The sequence below is a fragment of the Saccoglossus kowalevskii genome, chromosome 22 (assembly GCF_978046115.1).
Source record: "Saccoglossus kowalevskii chromosome 22, keSacKowa6.1, whole genome shotgun sequence".
Taxonomy (NCBI): Eukaryota; Metazoa; Hemichordata; class Enteropneusta; family Harrimaniidae; genus Saccoglossus; species Saccoglossus kowalevskii.
In genome coordinates, this window is record NC_140662.1 from 13,640,371 (window position 1) to 13,659,006 (window position 18,636).

At 36.2% G+C, this 18,636-nt stretch overlaps 2 protein-coding genes across 2 annotated transcripts in view; both read left to right on the forward strand.

The window, feature by feature from the left end:
* LOC100369663 (uncharacterized) overlaps positions 1 to 7,158 on the forward strand; it is a 41,218-nt gene extending 34,060 nt beyond the window's left edge. The window contains exons 2-4 of the mRNA XM_085496159.1: positions 2,949 to 3,259; positions 4,247 to 4,385; positions 6,725 to 7,158. Coding sequence (XP_085352285.1) covers positions 2,949 to 3,259; positions 4,247 to 4,385; positions 6,725 to 6,888 — 614 coding nt within the window. The 3' untranslated portion in view covers positions 6,889 to 7,158. The remainder of the gene's footprint in view (positions 1 to 2,948; positions 3,260 to 4,246; positions 4,386 to 6,724) is intronic.
* A 3,966-nt stretch (positions 7,159 to 11,124) lies between these two features.
* Positions 11,125 to 17,194, forward strand: LOC100369514 (uncharacterized). Its single transcript, XM_002734264.4, has 4 exons — positions 11,125 to 11,447; positions 13,041 to 13,351; positions 14,704 to 14,842; positions 16,828 to 17,194. Exons 1-4 carry the CDS (start codon positions 11,267 to 11,269, stop codon positions 16,989 to 16,991), a joined length of 795 nt encoding a protein of 264 aa, XP_002734310.2. The 5' UTR covers positions 11,125 to 11,266; the 3' UTR covers positions 16,992 to 17,194.
* Positions 17,195 to 18,636: the final 1,442 nt, after the last annotated feature.

Below are 18,636 nucleotides of genomic sequence, written 5' to 3' on the forward strand. Positions count from 1 at the left end.
TCTGTGATTTTTTTTGGCTTGGCTGATTTTGTTCATACTTGACAGGCAGGTCGTACAATCACTAATTGGAAAAACAATTCTGACCTACCGCTACCATAGCAACAGCCAAAATCTGTTTTTTGAATACTTTCGCCCCAAATTTATTACCTCCTACCAGTCTTGTAATAGCAGTGTCTAAATGAGCATGTCTTTTATTTTGGCTACGTTGCGCACTGGTAAGAGATCACCGGCGCCGACATTGTTACCACTGTCAACGTAATCCCAACGCAGCTTTGAACTTTGAATAAAATGTAAATGCTGCCACCAATCTAGAAAATACTATCACAAAACGGTTGGAAATAATACATTTAACGGCTGAATACGTCCTAACAATAAAATAAAGTGACTTCTAAAGACTGAATGTTATTTTGCGAACCTCGTATAAGGTGCCCGGTTTTAGTTATAAACAGACGTTAGGTTCACATTCATGTCCTACCATGATAACAGCCGAAAACATATTGCTTTTTTTTTTACCGGTTTGTTTTCATTGGCAATCGAAGTATTTTTATTTTGTAAACAAATTTTTGTCTAGTATTTTTATCCAGTTCAAATCGTTCAGCAACATTTTTGGCATATTAGGTGTACATCACATGGAGTACTACGATTGAGAGAACATGATGTATGTTGACTGATTTTTATCATAGTACGAAGTACCAGGAGGTTACTCAGTTCCAAATAAAGATTACCAACGTCAAATGAGCAACATTTGACTGGTAATCAAGATTCATTTAATCCACGGCTAACAAGCAACATCACAAGCGAAGTTGTAGCATGCAGTACTAGTAAGTCATCCCGTCAGTGGAGTACCGCAGTAGCACGGCATGTTTGCCATCAGCATTGTATTCAAACGAATCACGTGGTGTGCCGTTCTCGTTCAAACCCGGGATTCGATCAATAGGGGAGTTCCAGTAAAAAAACACACATTGCAAATCATGCAAGTTCAACATTTTCAAACCAATATACTAAAACAGAAATGCTCAGAGATGCAAAAGAAGGATAGATGTTACTTTTCACTATACACATCTCTGTTGATACTATCCCTCACATATTCTACTCCCAATTACTCCTGCGTAAAATGGACTAGCCTCTTTTCATGTTGACATTCAGAGTAAAATCATGTGACAGGCTGTTAAAATTGGCTGTTGCATACTCTTTCGCCGGTATGGAAAATGTGTTTAATTAGCTCTCATTCAAGCAACAATGCAGATTTCCCAGTGGGAGTGAAACTATTCGACTCTGCCACTAAAAAATAGGGGTGTTTTCAGCAAAAAACGAATAACCCTGGAATGCACACAACATACTGAATTTCGGAACAAATCGTGCATTACTTACAGCAGCAGAATACCACAGAAATATCAGACGAAACATGAAAACACTATATATTGTATTTCAGCCTGAACCCTCTATATTGCAATTCAAGGAATTAACCCCATATGTGCATCCATTTCCCACCTTGGTATTACCCACTCCTGAAAACAAACTCTTAATACCACGCTGAAGCGTTTGGTAACAAAGTGGTCTACAAATGATATCAGCTCCATCTACAAGAAGTCGTACCGGTAAAAAGTCATAGCCTGATGATTTTTTCTGATCAAGATGGCTTAATGACAAAACTACCTCCTGTTCTGTGGTTGGTACAGGGAAGAAGGAATTCATACTAGGGTCATTAAGATAGTGATCAATTTTTTTTGGTGGGGGGTGGTAGTATTTGAGGCAAGGTTGGGTCTAATATTAACAAAGTAGTTATTGAAGGCTTCTGCAATGTCTGTGGGATTGGATAGTATTTTATCGGCGTTATCAACATGAATTTTTAGTTCTTTGGGTAAAGTTTGATTTGTTAATTATCGATTTGACCTATCAGGTAACATTTGCTACTAAGCAATGCTGTTGTGTTGTTTTTCATTAAAACTTTACCTTGTTACCCAATAATATTTTTCGACAATCCGCGAAAAAGCTTGGATAGGTCAAAACCGCGAAAATTAAACACACGCGAAATTAAATAAATTCAGAAAAGAGATGGTTTTCAAAATTTTGAGAATTTTTATCAACACGAAACACTACACGAATATCGCATTTCCGTGTGATTACACTGTGACAAATGGTCTTCAAAAAATCAAAGTATGGCCAGTGTGACACTGCTACCCTTTCACAGACTGCAATAGTCGAAATTCGGCGAGTTACACAATCGCTACGCAGAGTCATATAATTATTATTGACAAGAATCATTATATGAATAAATGGGATATTTCTGGGATTATAGAAACCAGTCAAAACAGTATAGTAATATCACACAGTAAGGTCATCCACGGCAAGCATATAACGTCCCCATCAGACAATGTGCAGAGGTTTAGCGTGACACTTAGAGTCGAGTTTGTGAATTGTATCACAATAACGATAGAGAAATCCTCACTACTCGTAAACATTGCATAGATATGACGTTAGAAGTGCAGATATAGTTATATACACGATAGAATTGTTGTGAGTGCTTTATTTCCCTGAGTATTGCAACTTGGAATTATGAAATTTGACTATTAAAGGGCGGTGGTCGTCGAGCCACGCACGCGCAAGATATGGGTCTCGTATAAACTTAGATGGCGATTTCCAGCTGGGATTATGAGTGTTCACACTTACAATAGCCGGCGGGCATAGAGTTTGTAGTTGTTACATTTTCAACGGGACTAGCTCGAGGAATGAGACACATGTTACGGGTTTCTTCTAGCAACATTTGGTAAATCTAAATTCCCTTGCACATAGGCACTGTAACACGCTTAGTATTACAAAATTCGTATTCGGTTCGGAGTGTCTTAACCCCTATGTTTGTTGCCAAGTATATGTAAAAGTACATATGGCTTACATGATTAGGTTAATTTAATGTTTACAGAGCTCATCCAAGTAAAATCATTTTTCAGCACTGGACATTAACCAGGGAATGATTGACACTGCTAAAGAGATGAACAGCGACCCGAAGATTCAATATATTGTAGCTGATGCTGGAAATGCAGACGGTTTTAAAGAAAGCTGGAATAATAACTTTCATAAAGTGGTGTGTTACTATGTTCTGCCGTACATCAAGAATTGGAAATCAGTTACACTGAGAGGGATTTGTGACTGCTTGAAACCAGGTGGACGTGCTTTTATCAATGTTGTACTCAAGTCATCACATGGGATTCAAGCGATAATTAGTGGTATGGATATTCCAAAATGGAAACACTACTTTCATGTAAGTTAATCAAGTTGTGTTAACACAAAGACACTAGAATCGTTGGTTATCGTTGGCTCATATCTTCAATAGTGTACTAAGAGATAGCACGTTAACTATAAATAAAGCAATATTTCTCGCAGTTTCTCGGGGAGTAGTATGATAAGATACCACCAGTCGAGGTTGTTATGGGTTTTATTGTCCGACTAATTGTATTACGTACGCCTTGCGATTATTATCTTGTTCACACAGGTTACAATTACTTCGCTGCAGGATGTGTTTTGACAGAACTAAAAACGCCTGTGTAATTTAATTTAGGTCTAGGTAGCACGCCATCTGTAGTTCGGTTTTGATATACACAAACTATTGTTGATTTCTTCATGGATTCAAAATGGCGTCGACGATATAAACGTGACATTCATTCACATGGCAGGAAATACTTGTAACTGAGGGAATTTTATTTTCAATATTTTATACAGTAAAAATAACAGTTACTACTGTCGACAAAGTCGGGCAGAGCTATATGTATTACTGATTTTCTATTTCGTATCACTGAGTTTAGTGAAAAATCTTGAGGTAGATTGATCTGATATATAATTTTGTTTTCATTATTCATTTGAAATAGTGTAGCCATATCAGCCGACAGGCTGCTTGTTATTTAAAAGGAGATTCCGACAAAGGGATATATCGTCTTATTTCACCCAGTGCGAACAAGGTTTATGGTAGAGAATGGAACACTATTTAAGAAAAGCGTTCAAGTCGCTTAGTTCTATAAGGCCATCTATGATTGAATATGGAAATATTGCTTGGCTTGTCGCCCAGCTGCTAACGTGGATTCCCACAACTGTATAACCATTCATAGTGATTTAGACATTGCTTGAAACTTAAATTTAAACTATGACATTTTTCTACGACATGTAAAAAGCCAGTTATTCCTTCATGAAACAAATTCTTGTCTAATGAGTTGTACCGGGTGAAAAAGTTGTCTTTTTTCTGTTGTATTTTCAGGATTATACGTATCCACTTTATATAGAAGGTGTTAATAAAGATGATTTTGCTAACATACTGAAAAATATTGGATTCAAGGTTATTTTCTGTGAGTCAGAAGGTCGGGATTTAATTGCTAACAATGAAGTGCACGCAAGAGGTAACTATATAGCTTATGTATTTGTGTATAGATTCAACTCCCTTTCCGGTTGCGACTTTTTACTTTTTCGACTTCTTCTTGAAAACCACGTACAAGTCTGATCGCTTTGATAATCAGTGCATATGTATCTTGAGTAGACCTCACTTAGATTTTTTCATTTCATTCATTAAAATGAATAGTTTTGTAATTTTTGATAAAATATTATATTTTCGACTTCTTATCAAAAAAAACAAGTACGATTGCTTAGTTGTTATACATGTAGATACCGCCCGTAGAACTCTCTCTGATTTGTTTATTTCGTGATAATTATTTTAATTTTCCAATTTTGATGAATATTTTAGTATTTTTGGCAATAGATGATATTTTTGACTTCTTGTTAAAGTTCTGCAATATTGTTTTGATATCATACATAAATGTGCTACAGGTGGACTTCTTCATTTTGTGACACCTTCAATATCCAAATTAAAATGTGCATTGCTACAGCAGAGCTATCTCAGCCATCGTGGTTCCTTCACCCATCACTTGTTCAGCTCAGTTGGTAGAGTGGCTACTTTACAGATTGTTTTATCTGCAGGAACGTTGTTCAAGTTTGAAGGCTTGCCACTAGAAAACAGTTCAATTCAAATATTAGTGATTATTTTGCACACTCACGTACATTCATTATAAATAAATAAGTAACGAGTAAACACAGACAGTTTGCAACCAACAAACTAGACGATTTATGGGTAAAGCCGGACAGTTGCCTATGAAAACACTGACCAGTTCTTTAGAAGTGTTGGTTACAGGACAAAGCAAGACATGGTTAAAATATTACTGATAACACTCAGCCTATGAAACATTTTTGAAACTCCAGGATGCATGTCTATGTATGGTACACGTAAATTTGAGCTACCGATGCGGCAGTGGCTGTTGCTGTGTGATGATAATGTTTTGAACTGTTGTGTCTTCAATTTTTGGTCCTAATTGTCTTTGACATCAAACATGGTAAATTAACTCAGGGAGTGCAATACATTCCTACATATCTAAGCACAACATTGCTACTAAAACTTCAGACGTAATTTGACAAAGTTCTTTGCTGCCAAGTTTCTACCAGTAACCTCGACCATGCTACAGCCTTCCCCATTGACCAGAACTATATCTTATATCTGCGGATTGACTATCAACTTTATTTTTGTAATAGTGAGTGACACCCCATCTACTCGGCCCTGAAATTAACTACCCTTGGTCATGTCACATTGACATTGAGTGCTAGTTACTGGGTGTTACCCGCATAGTCTGTACCCAACATCACAAAGTTGAATGCTGGATCAGCTCAGAGGTATTATAATAGCAATGACAATCATGGGCCTCCTAAAGTAGTGTTGGGCTCATGTCATGGTGTAGCCTATGGTGAAACCTAGATGACACCACCGTGGTAATCAGCCTTATTCAGTGTAGTCAAGACATATGCCTCCCAGTATGTTCCTGCATATAACTGAACCAGCTTATATCACACTTGGCTGGCCCCTCTTTAGGTCAACCCTTTGATTTCCTGGATAGCACCACCCAAACTCATTCATCAAAGTAGACTGCCAGTTCTGTTACTGTTATTGTAACGTGATCCAAACTAGCATCATTTGGCAGTTTTTGAAAACAATTTTAATTCACTCTACTATCAATATTTATGTCTATCAGGAGGTGGGGTCATGCCAGGACAGAGAATCACATCCTCGTCTTACACACCGTGGTCTGATTTACGTGCTATGTTCACATTTAATTGTGTTGACAAATTGTTAGTATTGTGGTCATTGCCTCTATTCTTGTTCTAGCTTGCATTGTACACACTATGTTCCAATTTGATTATGGTGTCTGACCAATATAACATCTCATTTCAGCAGTCGTGCCCTTGTGTAAGCTTGGACAGCTGTACTATAGACCCCACCCCATAATAATAGGCCCTGCATGATTCATTTCCTTACCCAGTATGTACAGTTAGGTAAACCAAATATATAGTATATTATGGCTGAATGTTATAAATTATGTTAGATTTCCAATGTTATATTTCTTTTAGGCAGAAGGCACTTGCTTCCACTTCCGGTATTAGTAGTATACACAATCCATACTTCGAAATGGATTTGATTCTAGATGATAAAGTCATAATTGCTGGAGTAAGGCGAAGCTCTCACAGACATATTATTAAGATTGAATTAATACAAATTTAAGTTTTTCGCAAGTATTGATATGCATTTATTATGATATAAAGGTTTGTCAATTGTCTTCACACAACAAAACACTGTATATGTGTACTATATTCTTCTAAGAGGACTCGCTAAATTATTAATTACGTACATTTGTTTTAGCTATCTGTCGGCAGATGACACATCACATGGAGTGCATACCAGCAGAGAAACGTGAAGATTATTTTGAAGATTTATTTCAACACTGTAAAAATGAAGCAAAGAAAACTGAAGATGGCCGTATAAAGTGGCTCTTAGATATGATTACAGTTGTTGTAGAAAAATAGCCGGCAAAAGAAAATATTTGTCAATATGTTCAAAAATATAAAGATGCAAAAACTTACGTTCACCATTTTGTGTGGGTTCTGGTTACCAGGCAAACAGCATATCTTCAATAGATTCATGGGAGGCTAACAATGTACAAAATGAATGTTATGAAAGATTATCATAGAGACCAGTTCATATACAGGTGTGGAGGTCATGTTCAAATAACTTATATAAGAAGTTGTATAATGATGCAAAAAATACGCAAAATAATATAGAGAAATTTATAACTATGCTGGCTAAAAATAGATGGTCTATTTAATTATAGAAAGTAATACAAATTTGTTAAAATAACTAACTACTGAATACCCGTTGATATAGGTGCCATATCACGTTCACTAGGTGTTCACCAGACTTTCTACTATTCATCTTTCATGATCCACGTCTCATTCAATCAGTGGCCTTCACCAATGAATATTCTGATTTAATAATTTGATGATAATTTTTATTAGTAATAGTAATATTACATATCACTTTGTATTCTTGTTGGGTTTTTTGAGCTTTGCAAAGCTATCCATTTTCTGAAAGTTTATGAATTACAGATAAAAAAAATCAATAAACATTTTTTTGTAAACTGCCTAGATACAGGATTTCTATCTACAAATTTATATTCTTAAGACTGAAACTTTGAATGAAAACACTCTATATATTTAATTACTGTAAGCCCAACCACTCGACAAATGACAAAAATACAAAATTAGCATGTTTCTTCTAACACGCAGTTATATGTATGACTGTATGTCACCATGTATGTAATATTGTATACAATTATGAGATTATTCTGTATTACTGATATTTGTGGCGGACATATATATGGTACAACGGTTACCCAAATGACGTAGTTGTATATATTGATGATGATAATACACAGAGCCTCTTTATCTTTATAAAAGCCTTTCTGTAGTGGGTCCAGGAAAATATGATGTACAATGCTGGCTTGGCCCAATGGATATACGCTCATTGAATGTGTTGTGTCAGTGCAACACACTGTGGGTGGAAGTTTGTCACTTTCAGCCATATGTTTGCAGAAGAAATACCTCACTGCACTGAATATGAATGCGCTTTGGATGATAAGCGATACATACAAATTTAGCCAAACGAGAAATTTTATAACAGTCATTTCAGTCTCATCACAAAGCATCTGCAAAGATGATAACGCCATCGTTAGTTGGGAGGTATTACGGAAGCCATGTATTGCATGATATATCATCAATTTGTCAGCTTCCTCGTGGTTGCAAATTATCATTTCTTAGTATTACCAGATGCTGATACAATCAGCTTAGATTTGTGTTAGTTGTATTCAAGAGTTTTGGTTGCTAGATACTCTGCTTGTCAAATCTGCCTGTTTGATCATGAGAAAGGAATCGACTATTGTAAATGTGCATAATGATTATATCATCCCTGATTTGATATTGGACCACAGTTTTGCCATGAGGTATTTTTCCCTGGTTGAAATCCTCAGAGAACCCACTGTGTATGTGTCAAGCACAAGAGTAATCTCATCACAAACTGTCATTAAAAGATATGCTCATATCTTCAGCTGTTTCTACTGTCACTGCTTTTTGGCTAGTTTCTTAACAATGACCGCTCCATCCACTCTTGCGATTTTTGGTTTGATTGTCAACATCTGATATCATTAGATTCGTTGGGATTAGGAACCATCTCTGTATCATCTGCATGTGATTCTTTTCTTCCCAATTGCTGAAGGGCATAGATCATCTTAGATTTATCCATGTATGGGATCCCTGATTCACTTGTTTCAAACAGTGCTCTTAGTATTAGGATGAACACATAAATACTGATTGCTTGTTTTTTTATTAATATCTGTGCTTGACCTGGCAAGATCCACAAAGATCATTCCCTTTGATCTGCTCTGATACATACATTTCATGTAACTTTTGTCAAATGTCGTCAATATTCAGGATCTGAGGTATAAACTCTTGTGGAACACATGCATGGGTTATGAAGTTACATAGTTTTTCACCTTTAATTGCATATTGCATATTACTATGACTCATTTTAGCTTTCTTGATCCTATCAATTGCACTACGCTCTCGGTTGACACTTCTAGATGAAAGATTATGATACTCTCTATTGGCCACCAGGGGGATTCTTGAACTCACTAGATAAATCGATATAAAAATGTCTGACATTAGCATTATTTGAGATACCAATCAGACCAGTGTGAACTTTCATTAGTCTATCCAGTTGTTCACACACATGATCGAATCCAATGGACACAAATGAAATGTGATTCTTTGGGACTGATATGTTTACATTTTCAAGCTTCTCTCAATTCCCAGGTTTGTCTTGATATCACACGCAACGTAATATTACCATAATTGGTATAGTACAGGTGTGATGGTTCAAATACCAAAATGGCAACAGTAACAGAAAGACTTCCCTGGCGGCGATGATAAAATACGAACACGGAGCCAACAGATGAGGTTTCAACTGGTACTGGTATTATTATACTCTGCAAACATCAAGTACAATAACGCGGTAAAACTCCATTACTCCAATGACTAGATACTTAAACTCCAATACAATTCAACGAGATCTCTGATCTGATCTCAGTGCTGAACAACTCCCCTATATATACCCACACTGTCTATAAATAGACCATTACATCAGCATACATAATGAGTCTGGAACTTACTACAAATTTCTAGAATGTTCCATTACCTTCTATTGCCTCCTACAGTGTTCTATTACCTATTCAATCAGTTTCTAAAAATTCCACCCAGTACGGTTCTAGAATATTCTCAGTCACACGGAAGTGGTAAACAAGTCGTATGCGACACTTGAGTTATGTATGAGGTATGTATCTTGGCCAACGTCACATGTATTTGATTCAGACCAACAGTTTACTCAGTGCTTCTCCAGCTTTGAAGTGAAGTGTCTGCATTGGCAGTTGTTGTGATGAATCATCTTTATGAACTTGACCAACGTTTACAGTACTTACTTTGAACTATTGGTCATCGCTACTACATAGGTCTTTGTGTAAATGAGATGTTGATGATCGCATAAATGGCGATGGAGTGTCGAAAGATGTTTCTTTCACCTCACATTTCTTTCTTTTCCGCCCACACTCTTTAATCGAGGTATTAGTGCAAGTTACTTTCGGTCTCTGGCATGTTGTATCTTATTTTTGCCATACTGCCTGTTGTGACTTCAATGTGCTTCCTTTATATAACGGCGGTACTAACAACATATTTATCGAAGCCGCCGCGTGTATGGCACAGGTGGCCATAGTGTGTCATTTTTTTTTTACAAAGAAGCGTTTACCCATGAGCCTTTGCATTCTTAGCGTGTGTTTTTATCATCACTTGGGATTCAATTCCCGCGCGTGCGCAGATGACGACACCCCCGCTTTAATAATAACAGAAAAGAAGACGTGATAGGGAGGATATACGTGACTAGGTTAGTTTCTGGGAATATATTTTCAATACATCAATTCCACTCTAATTTGAATAATTATGCTTTCGACAAGTCAGAAATAGATGTATTTCAAACACAGATTTAATTGATGAATTATATTACCAAGTCTCAATTGATCTTAAAATCATATTTTAAATACATTCATTTGGTTGTTAAAGCGTTCCCTATTTTACTTTTTGAAGTTGCATGGTGGATGTTCGGTGAAGCATTATTTAAGATAACTGCAGTTTTTATATATATTTGGTTTGAAAGTTGGAACAAGAAGTTTCGGTGGAATGGTGTGTTTCTGTTTTCAGTGCAATTTGAACGAACAAATGATTGTAATGTGATAAAATTTTGCAAATTGAAACATAGTAGGCGTGATTTGCACGAAACAATTGATGTTAGTTTTAACATATCAGTGATGCTTCCATTCTGTATTTGTTCTAAATAAATATATTTAAAAAAACATTAGTTTTGATATGTTTTAAGTATATTTTATAAATGTTTGAAATTATTTTTGGCCTTTTAATTGTGCAAGAATTTAAAATCCTCTGTAGTATCTGTGGAAGGGTTTCTTTACATATTGGATGAGTGCTACACTGCCCGGAGTCGGTTTTTATAATGCTCCGCGTACATGAGCCAATCCTTTCTGCTTGATTTCCCATGATTCAATCCGCACTGACCGTTCACCCAGGCATGCACAATGTATGATTGAACAACAATCGAGTCCAACTACCCGTACATTGGCTATTAATAACACTTTCACTCCACGACTACAGAAATGGATAACCTGTAACTCGTTGTCTATACTGTATGTGACTCCCAGCGGGAATTCTAGTTAACATTGCATTTATCAGTACGCATAACTCGATTCTACTGCTGCTACTTGAGCAAACAAACACTTGCATAGGTATTAAGATGAATCCAGAGGAATTCCGCTCTTTTTCTACATACAGGAAACCGTACGTCACAGAAGCCGTCAACGAAGTGGTGACGAGAATGCCAATAAACAGTACAGACTGTTTACTAGATGTAGGATGTGGGTCAGGCGACTTTATAAAGGCCTTGGTAGGCGAACAACAGTTGAGGCAAGTAATTGGTAAGACAACATTCTCACTCAACATTCTATCATTTTTGAACTGTCCGAAACGCTTATTGTGATCGCCAGTAGTAATTCGTTATGTGACGTATTTCCAAGGTTGTCAGATGCGGCATTGCATACATAATTAATGTATGAACTATTCGTACTTCGCTTTGAATTTACAGCTTGGAAATAATATATAATAAAGAAGAGACTTCTATTCGAATATATAAAATTTCTGACTTGAACTACAAGGGTGTTTTTAGTTACCGAAATCACAGAGGCCTATCTTACAATAATTATAATAAAGGTTAGATAAATGGTACTTTGTGGTTCCATTACTGTGAGTCAATGGCTACCTTCAAATTTTGTTTAATCAACAATATTATTATATTATAACCTGCTTGAATTGATTGTAAATCATTTGCTGAAACTTGTAATAAATTAAATTGTGGTCAACATGTGATGGCAACATTGGCATTTTTAAAGTGGATTTTATGGCGACATCAGTAGACAAGTTAACTGTAAAACGAAAAATAATAAAAAAAAAATCAGGATGAATGAGTAGAAATCAGATACACTTACCGGTCACTACGGTCCTACAGTTAAACAGCTTGCAGAAAAAAACAGTAAAAATTCTAAAAAAATCTTCAAAACAATCTTCCAAGTAAAATTAATGGAAAGTCCAAGAATGTAACCCTATTGTTTTTTAAAAAACGTACACCTTGACTGGAAACTGGAATTGTAAACAACTGCTTTGAACGTAGGGTTCTGTCATGAATTTGTTTTTGCGTATCTGTTGACCGACTTAATTAGCTGATTATTAGCGAATTGCTGTGTTATGTCTGTCATCGTTTAGGCCTATTTGAAGTTTTGGACGGAACTTGGCTCAGTGATTTGGAACTAATTACAAGATAACCGTCGCGATTCTGACAGTTGGTATCCATAGTTATTAATGTAGTGAACGATTAATCAAAAGATATGACGTATTCAGTACTTAGTGTGATTGGCTTTATGATTGAAGGTTACGCCTTAGAGTCTTTTTACTGCTTTGTGATTGGTTAGAGTTTTGAAAATGAATAAAGAGAGTTTGAGTTGGTCTTGGGGAACACAGCACGATAGACGCAGTCCTGGGCAGTCGAGTCCAGTCCCGGAGAGTCGAGAGAGAGCAGTCCTGGAGAGCCTTGGGGCGAGTGTTGACGCAGTCTAAAAGAGTCTTGGGTCAGCCTTGCTATAGTCTTGGGGATTATTTCCCCAGGGCGCTGTGTCTTATAGAGTGCTCGATTGACCGACTAAGACGAGAGCTGAAACGTATTTCGTTGTGTGTGTCTTATTTGACTGTAAAGCTTAACTGGCTTTCCCGATCCCGCACATCAAGGGGACGCGATAGAGAGACGAGACGAGATTTTCCCCCTGATAGTTCTATGCTAATGATGCCCCCCACCAAACCCGTCTAAAGTTCATTTTTCTATCCCATATTCTTTTGCAAAATTCAATATAGAGTTAAAACGTCTCTTCCCAATAAACAGAGATTGCAGTTTCAAGATGGGTTCAAGAGATTAGCTTTAATTTAATGTTTACAGAGCTCATCCAAGTGAAATTATCTTTCAGCACTGGACATTAACCAGGGAATGATTGACACTGCTAAAGAGATGAACAGCGACCCGAAGATTCAATATATTGTAGCTGATGCTGGAAATGCAGACGGTTTTAAAGAAAGCTGGAATAATACCTTTGACAAAGTGGTGTGTTACTATGTTCTGCCGTACATCAAGAATTGGAAATCAGTTACACTGAGAGGGATTTATGACTGCTTGAAACCAGGTGGACGTGCTTTTATCAATGCTGTACTCAAGTCATCACACGGGATTCAAGCAGTAATTAGTGGTATGGATATCCCAAAATGGAAACACTACTTTTGTGTAAGTTAATCAAGTTGTGTTGACACGCTCATATATTCAAACCGATGTTGTAATAGGTGACCAGTTTACTTAGCCTACGGTTAGCAACTGCAAATAAAGGAAAATTAAACACGGTTCATCTTGGAATATTATGATAAAAAACTACCATCGATGTTGTTATTTGTTTTATCGCCCAACTAATTGCATTATAATGTATGCATTCACGAATATGTCTTGCGCTTAATACCTTGTTCGTATAGTGTACAATCACGTCGCGGCAGGCTTTAACAGAAATAAAACGCCGGCGTAATTTAATTCAGGCCTGTGTAGCACGCCCTCTGTAGGTCAGTTTTGAATATACGCAAACTATTGCTGATATCTTTGTGAATTCAAAATGGCGTAGACGATATATTGACATTTATTCACATGGCAGAACATACTTTTAAAATAGAGATTATTTTTAATATTCTATTCAGTAAGAACAACACATTATAGTAACTTAATTAATTTGAAACAGAATACTATTCACAATGTGTTTCCACGTTGGTGTATAAGTGTAAAGATTATTTGCCAATCAACACCTGGTCCTGAAATTGACATAAATCAGCTGTTACAGGTTGAGATTACAAATGTACTATAAACATTGGTATCAAATCTACTCTTCCATGCGCAGAATAGCTCAAACCTAGTTAACTTCATTTTCGACAAAGTCGGACAGAGCTATTCGTATTACTGATTGCCCGCCGTTTGTCAGTTGTCGTTGTGTGGTTTTACCAGTGTTCCCTCTAAGCCTTATTTTCGCTCAATGTTCTCAGATGCAATAGTAGTTTCTCAGTGAAATTTTGTCTTTTGATTCATAAAAAAATAAGGGAACAGTGCTCATTACAAATGTATCGCGCATGATTCTTACTCAGATATGTTCATATTGTGACAATATTTAAATTCTCTAATGAAAGTCTGTAAAATATAAGTTTGACTTTTGGATTGATATTATATATGTGGTTATCATTGGTGGACTTCAGTAAGATTTGTTGGTTTTGTGATGAGAACTTCAATTCTCCAATTTATTTTATTTTCTGTAATTTTATTTTATTTTCAACTTATTTTAAGAAAAGCTTTTAAGTCGCGTGGCTTTCTCCCTATCAAGTTATATAAGGCCATACATTTTGTTATTCCCACGACTGTATATATACATTCTTAGTAATTTATATTCATTTCAGACGTTGAGTGAAACCAAAAACTATTTATTTATTTTTCTAATTATGATGAGTTATTACTACACGTAAACAGCCATTCATGCTTCCATCAAAAAAGGTCTTGTGTAAAGAGTTGTATCGGGTGAAAAGGTTGTCTTTCTTCTGTTGTATTTTCAGAATTATACGTATCCATTCTATATAGAAGGTGTTAATAAAGATGATTTTGCTAACATACTGAAAAATATTGGATTCAAGGTTGTTTTTTGTGAGTCAGAAGATCGGGATATAATTGCCAACGATGAAGTGCACGCAAGAGGTATGTATATAACTTTGTAGATTATTTATCAAATTAAACTACTATCATACATTTGTGTATATAATTGCCTAATTTGTATAATAATTCATTTGGGTCATTGAGGTAATCCACAGACATGATTAGTTTAATGTTGATAAACATACATATTCATTATATATTATAAGTCCATTTCTGATATCTAAAAAATAGATTTAAATTGAATTCATTGCAGATGTGCTCTGGAACTAATTAGAATATAAAACATGGAAGAAAAATCAAATGTATTTCCTGTATGTATTATAAATGATATGATAATGTAAATCACATTTTTTTCATGTTATACATCTCAAATAGCAGACAAAAATTAGTGCCAAGCTTCTTGTTTGAAAAGCATATCTTAAATGTTGAATTAATTTTAATGTGTCCCCGATACTCTCAGCACACGAAAGTTCTTTCTAAGCTTTCTTTGATTGTTGATTATTATACGAAGTTCATCATGGTTTCTTCATCGATTGCTTGTTCAGCTCAGTTGGTGGATACTTTACAGCTTGGTTGATCAGAAGGAACGTTGTTCAAGTCCAAAGGCTTATCACTGGAAAACAAACAAGCTGACCGATTTATGGGTAAACCCGTAAAAACTGACTAATCTTGTAGAAGTGTCGTTGCAGGACAAAGAAGCAAAATAGTGATATAATTTTCGTTTTGTCTAGCTGTGTTTTGTTGGTGAACATTTTATACAACATACTTGCGTAGAGGTAGTTTCATAATGCAGACTAGACTGTCAAATGAAGTGGGTGCCCATCAGATCCTTAGATCGAGGGTGTCTTTGTGTTGTTTGTGAAGGTTGGTGGGTGATTGTTCCATGTTCTAACCACGTGCACATTTGACTATAATCCCAAACTTTCGATATGTTGCAGAGTTTGCCCACTCAATCGACCGCATTCCAAAAATACAATAGTTATTCTTTTCCCATTATTGGATGATCTGTTGGTTGGAAATATCTATGACCAAAACTAACTAGACCTGCTTAAGAGGCACATCAATGATGCTTCCTATCCCTACAGTGGGAAGCATTTTTCCAGTTCAAGCATTTGAACACCTTGCCTGATTACACTTTTCAAAACACCTGACACTGGTTTTCGTAGACCGTGGTTACCATTCTCTTAATGATTTGAATACGTATTGTAGTGTATATTTCAGTTGTGTGGTATTGTACTTGTGGATTGTTATGTCATCTGTTGTGAGGCATTTATGTTCTTAGACTTTGTCAATATGAATTATATTCAAGGATCTATATTTCCGCGTTTCTTGTCACTATGACAAATACACTTCTTTAACATTGCCTTGTACCAAATACGTATAGCAGAGAGTGGTGCCCCTACTACTCAGCCCTGGATTTGACCCTCCTTTGCCATGTCTCTAGAAGCATGCACATGTCATTAAGTGCTATTTTCTGCAACTAGTGGCAACCCGCATATTCTGTTCAGTCACAGTTGAGCACTTTTCATCTCGTTCCCGTACCTCCTTGGACCACAAGTCAGTAATATAAAACAATTTTACAACTTTAACAATGCTACATGACAGAGCTATGGGACTTTGCCCAACGTAAGGTTCCCTGCCATGACAAAGTTGAATGCTGGCTAATTGTATCCGCCCAGAGGTAATACCCTCGCAACCACAATCATGGGCCTCCTAAAGTAGTGTTATGCTCTTCTAAGGAACACCCATATCAACTCTGTCTATCAACTCTGTAAACTCACCAATAAAGCCTGGTCATAAGATGTTACCACATTGACAGTCTTTATTCGACAGCTTAGAACTGAACTAGCTTGCATCACAAGTATTATGATTGAATTAATATAATGTAAAAGACTATTATTGTTTTTTGCAAGTGTTGGTATGTCATTTATTATGTTATAAAGCTACAAAACACTGTATGTGTACTACATTATGCACAATATACAAAAAGACATGCTGAATTATTATTTGTTTTCTATTTGTTTCAGCTATCTGTCGGCAGATGACACATCACATGAAGTGCATACCAGTTGAGAAACGTGAAGATTATTTTGAAGATTTCTTTCAACACTGTAAAAATGAATCAAAGCAAACTGGAGATGGCCGTATAAAGTGGCACTTAGATGTGCTTACAGTTGTTGTAGAAAAATAGCAAAAACAATTATTGGCAAGAGGTTCCATATATATAAAGACGCCAAAACCTGCATTCCCCTCTTGTCTGGGTTCTGGTTACCAAATGATCAAGCAGGCAGCAGAACTTCAATTTATTCGTGGGTTGCTCACATATGTACAAATGAGTTTTACGGGGGTCATGTTTAAATAAACTTCATAAGCAGTTATTATGCTCAAACATAATGTATATTATTATACATCTGTCACCGTAACACCATAAGTATTTTGCAGGTTATTTTCATCCTATCATATTAGGAAATGCGAATTCCAAATATGGAATGATTACGCGCGTAAGCTCCTCTAATAATAAAAACGAACATGGATGTCACGAAAGTAGTTTAAGATAGACTATAGGTACCACCATAAGGGCGCTGTTCACATTTGGATGGGAAGACGTAATACGTGGAGGGATCCGTTCATAAATTAGCATAAATGATCGTACATGGCCGTGAAAGGGGTAATTTGAATGATGATGGATACTGTGAATACATTTGCATACATAAAATATATTTCAATACTAATTCGTAACGAGGTCATCGTGAATAAATTTGCATAAGTTACCATATTTTTTTTTAATTAGTATTTTTTTTAATTATTTTTTAATCGGACGAGCATGAACGTCACGAAAGATTTTTTCAGAATGTATCGTATCGGTTAGCCTCGCTCAACTGGTTCGTAACCAGTCATGTGATTGGTTGTTGACAAATTCTGAACAAGCCACACCTCCAACTGTGCCGTGCGTTCGGGCAAACCGTTAAGTATTCATAAATGGAGTCAATTTGTGTAGTTTTCTTGATTTATTCTGCAGATATCGGTAACATATAGGTAAGGCTTTGGCGAAATTTGAAAGAGCAACCAATATTCTTCAAGCCGGTAGAGCCTTCATCCCTTGTCTATTTCTTACACTAGATACCAGCCGATACCCCCCCCCCCCCCGCTCATAGAGACTGCGTACGGTTGATTATAGTTCCTAGGCTCCCTATGATGTTATCATGTTGTGGACGCCAACATTATTGAGTAAAACAACCATCGTTTCTCCGAGAGCGCAAGTTTCGGGATCTAAGTTTATCTAAGAAAGTGTGTATGGTTTCCGCGGTCTCAGTTGATATGTTAATTAGCTTGTCTTCTGTTTGGTTGAAACATATTAGACATGTCAATCATTACAAGCCCGAATCTGGCCAGTAATGTTAGGGCACTTACACTGATGGCAAGTCTGTTGGGATTTCGCGGTCACATGACTTTCGCGTTCACCCCTAGTTTACGCAATTTTTCATCGGAATCGCAACAGACTTCAAGCAAGTCTATGTAAGCGTTTAAAACACTAATTTGAGCAGCGTCTTTCAGAAATTTTGATCTTTTGAAAAACTGGTATGATTATCGAGGTCTGAAGTAACCGTTTTATCAATTTTTGAAAAATCTAAAAAAAAAATTCCCTTCTCGCTGCCATAACAATTCAGTGTTATAAATAAACACATCATTTATTGTCGAGCTAGAATAGAGATTACTGAAATAATCAACCCATTGATTTGGTTGAATATTAGATAAAATGGTGCTATTTTTATTACCTATAAACTGTTTACTTCTCTTTGTAAAAGACATTATGTTTGCTTTCTGTCTATCAATGT

What these genes read in the sequence shown, in the direction of transcription:
- LOC100369514 (XM_002734264.4), top strand. Translation starts at nt 11,267, where the DNA reads ATGAATCCAGAGGAATTCCGCTCTTTTTCTACATACAGGAAACCGTAC. An exon ending in AATGGAAACACTACTTTTGT is followed by an intron (nt 13,352 to 14,703) that starts GTAAGTTAATCA and finishes TTGTATTTTCAG; the next exon opens with AATTATACGTATCCATTCTA. An exon ending in CGATGAAGTGCACGCAAGAG is followed by an intron (nt 14,843 to 16,827) that starts GTATGTATATAA and finishes TATTTGTTTCAG; the next exon opens with CTATCTGTCGGCAGATGACA.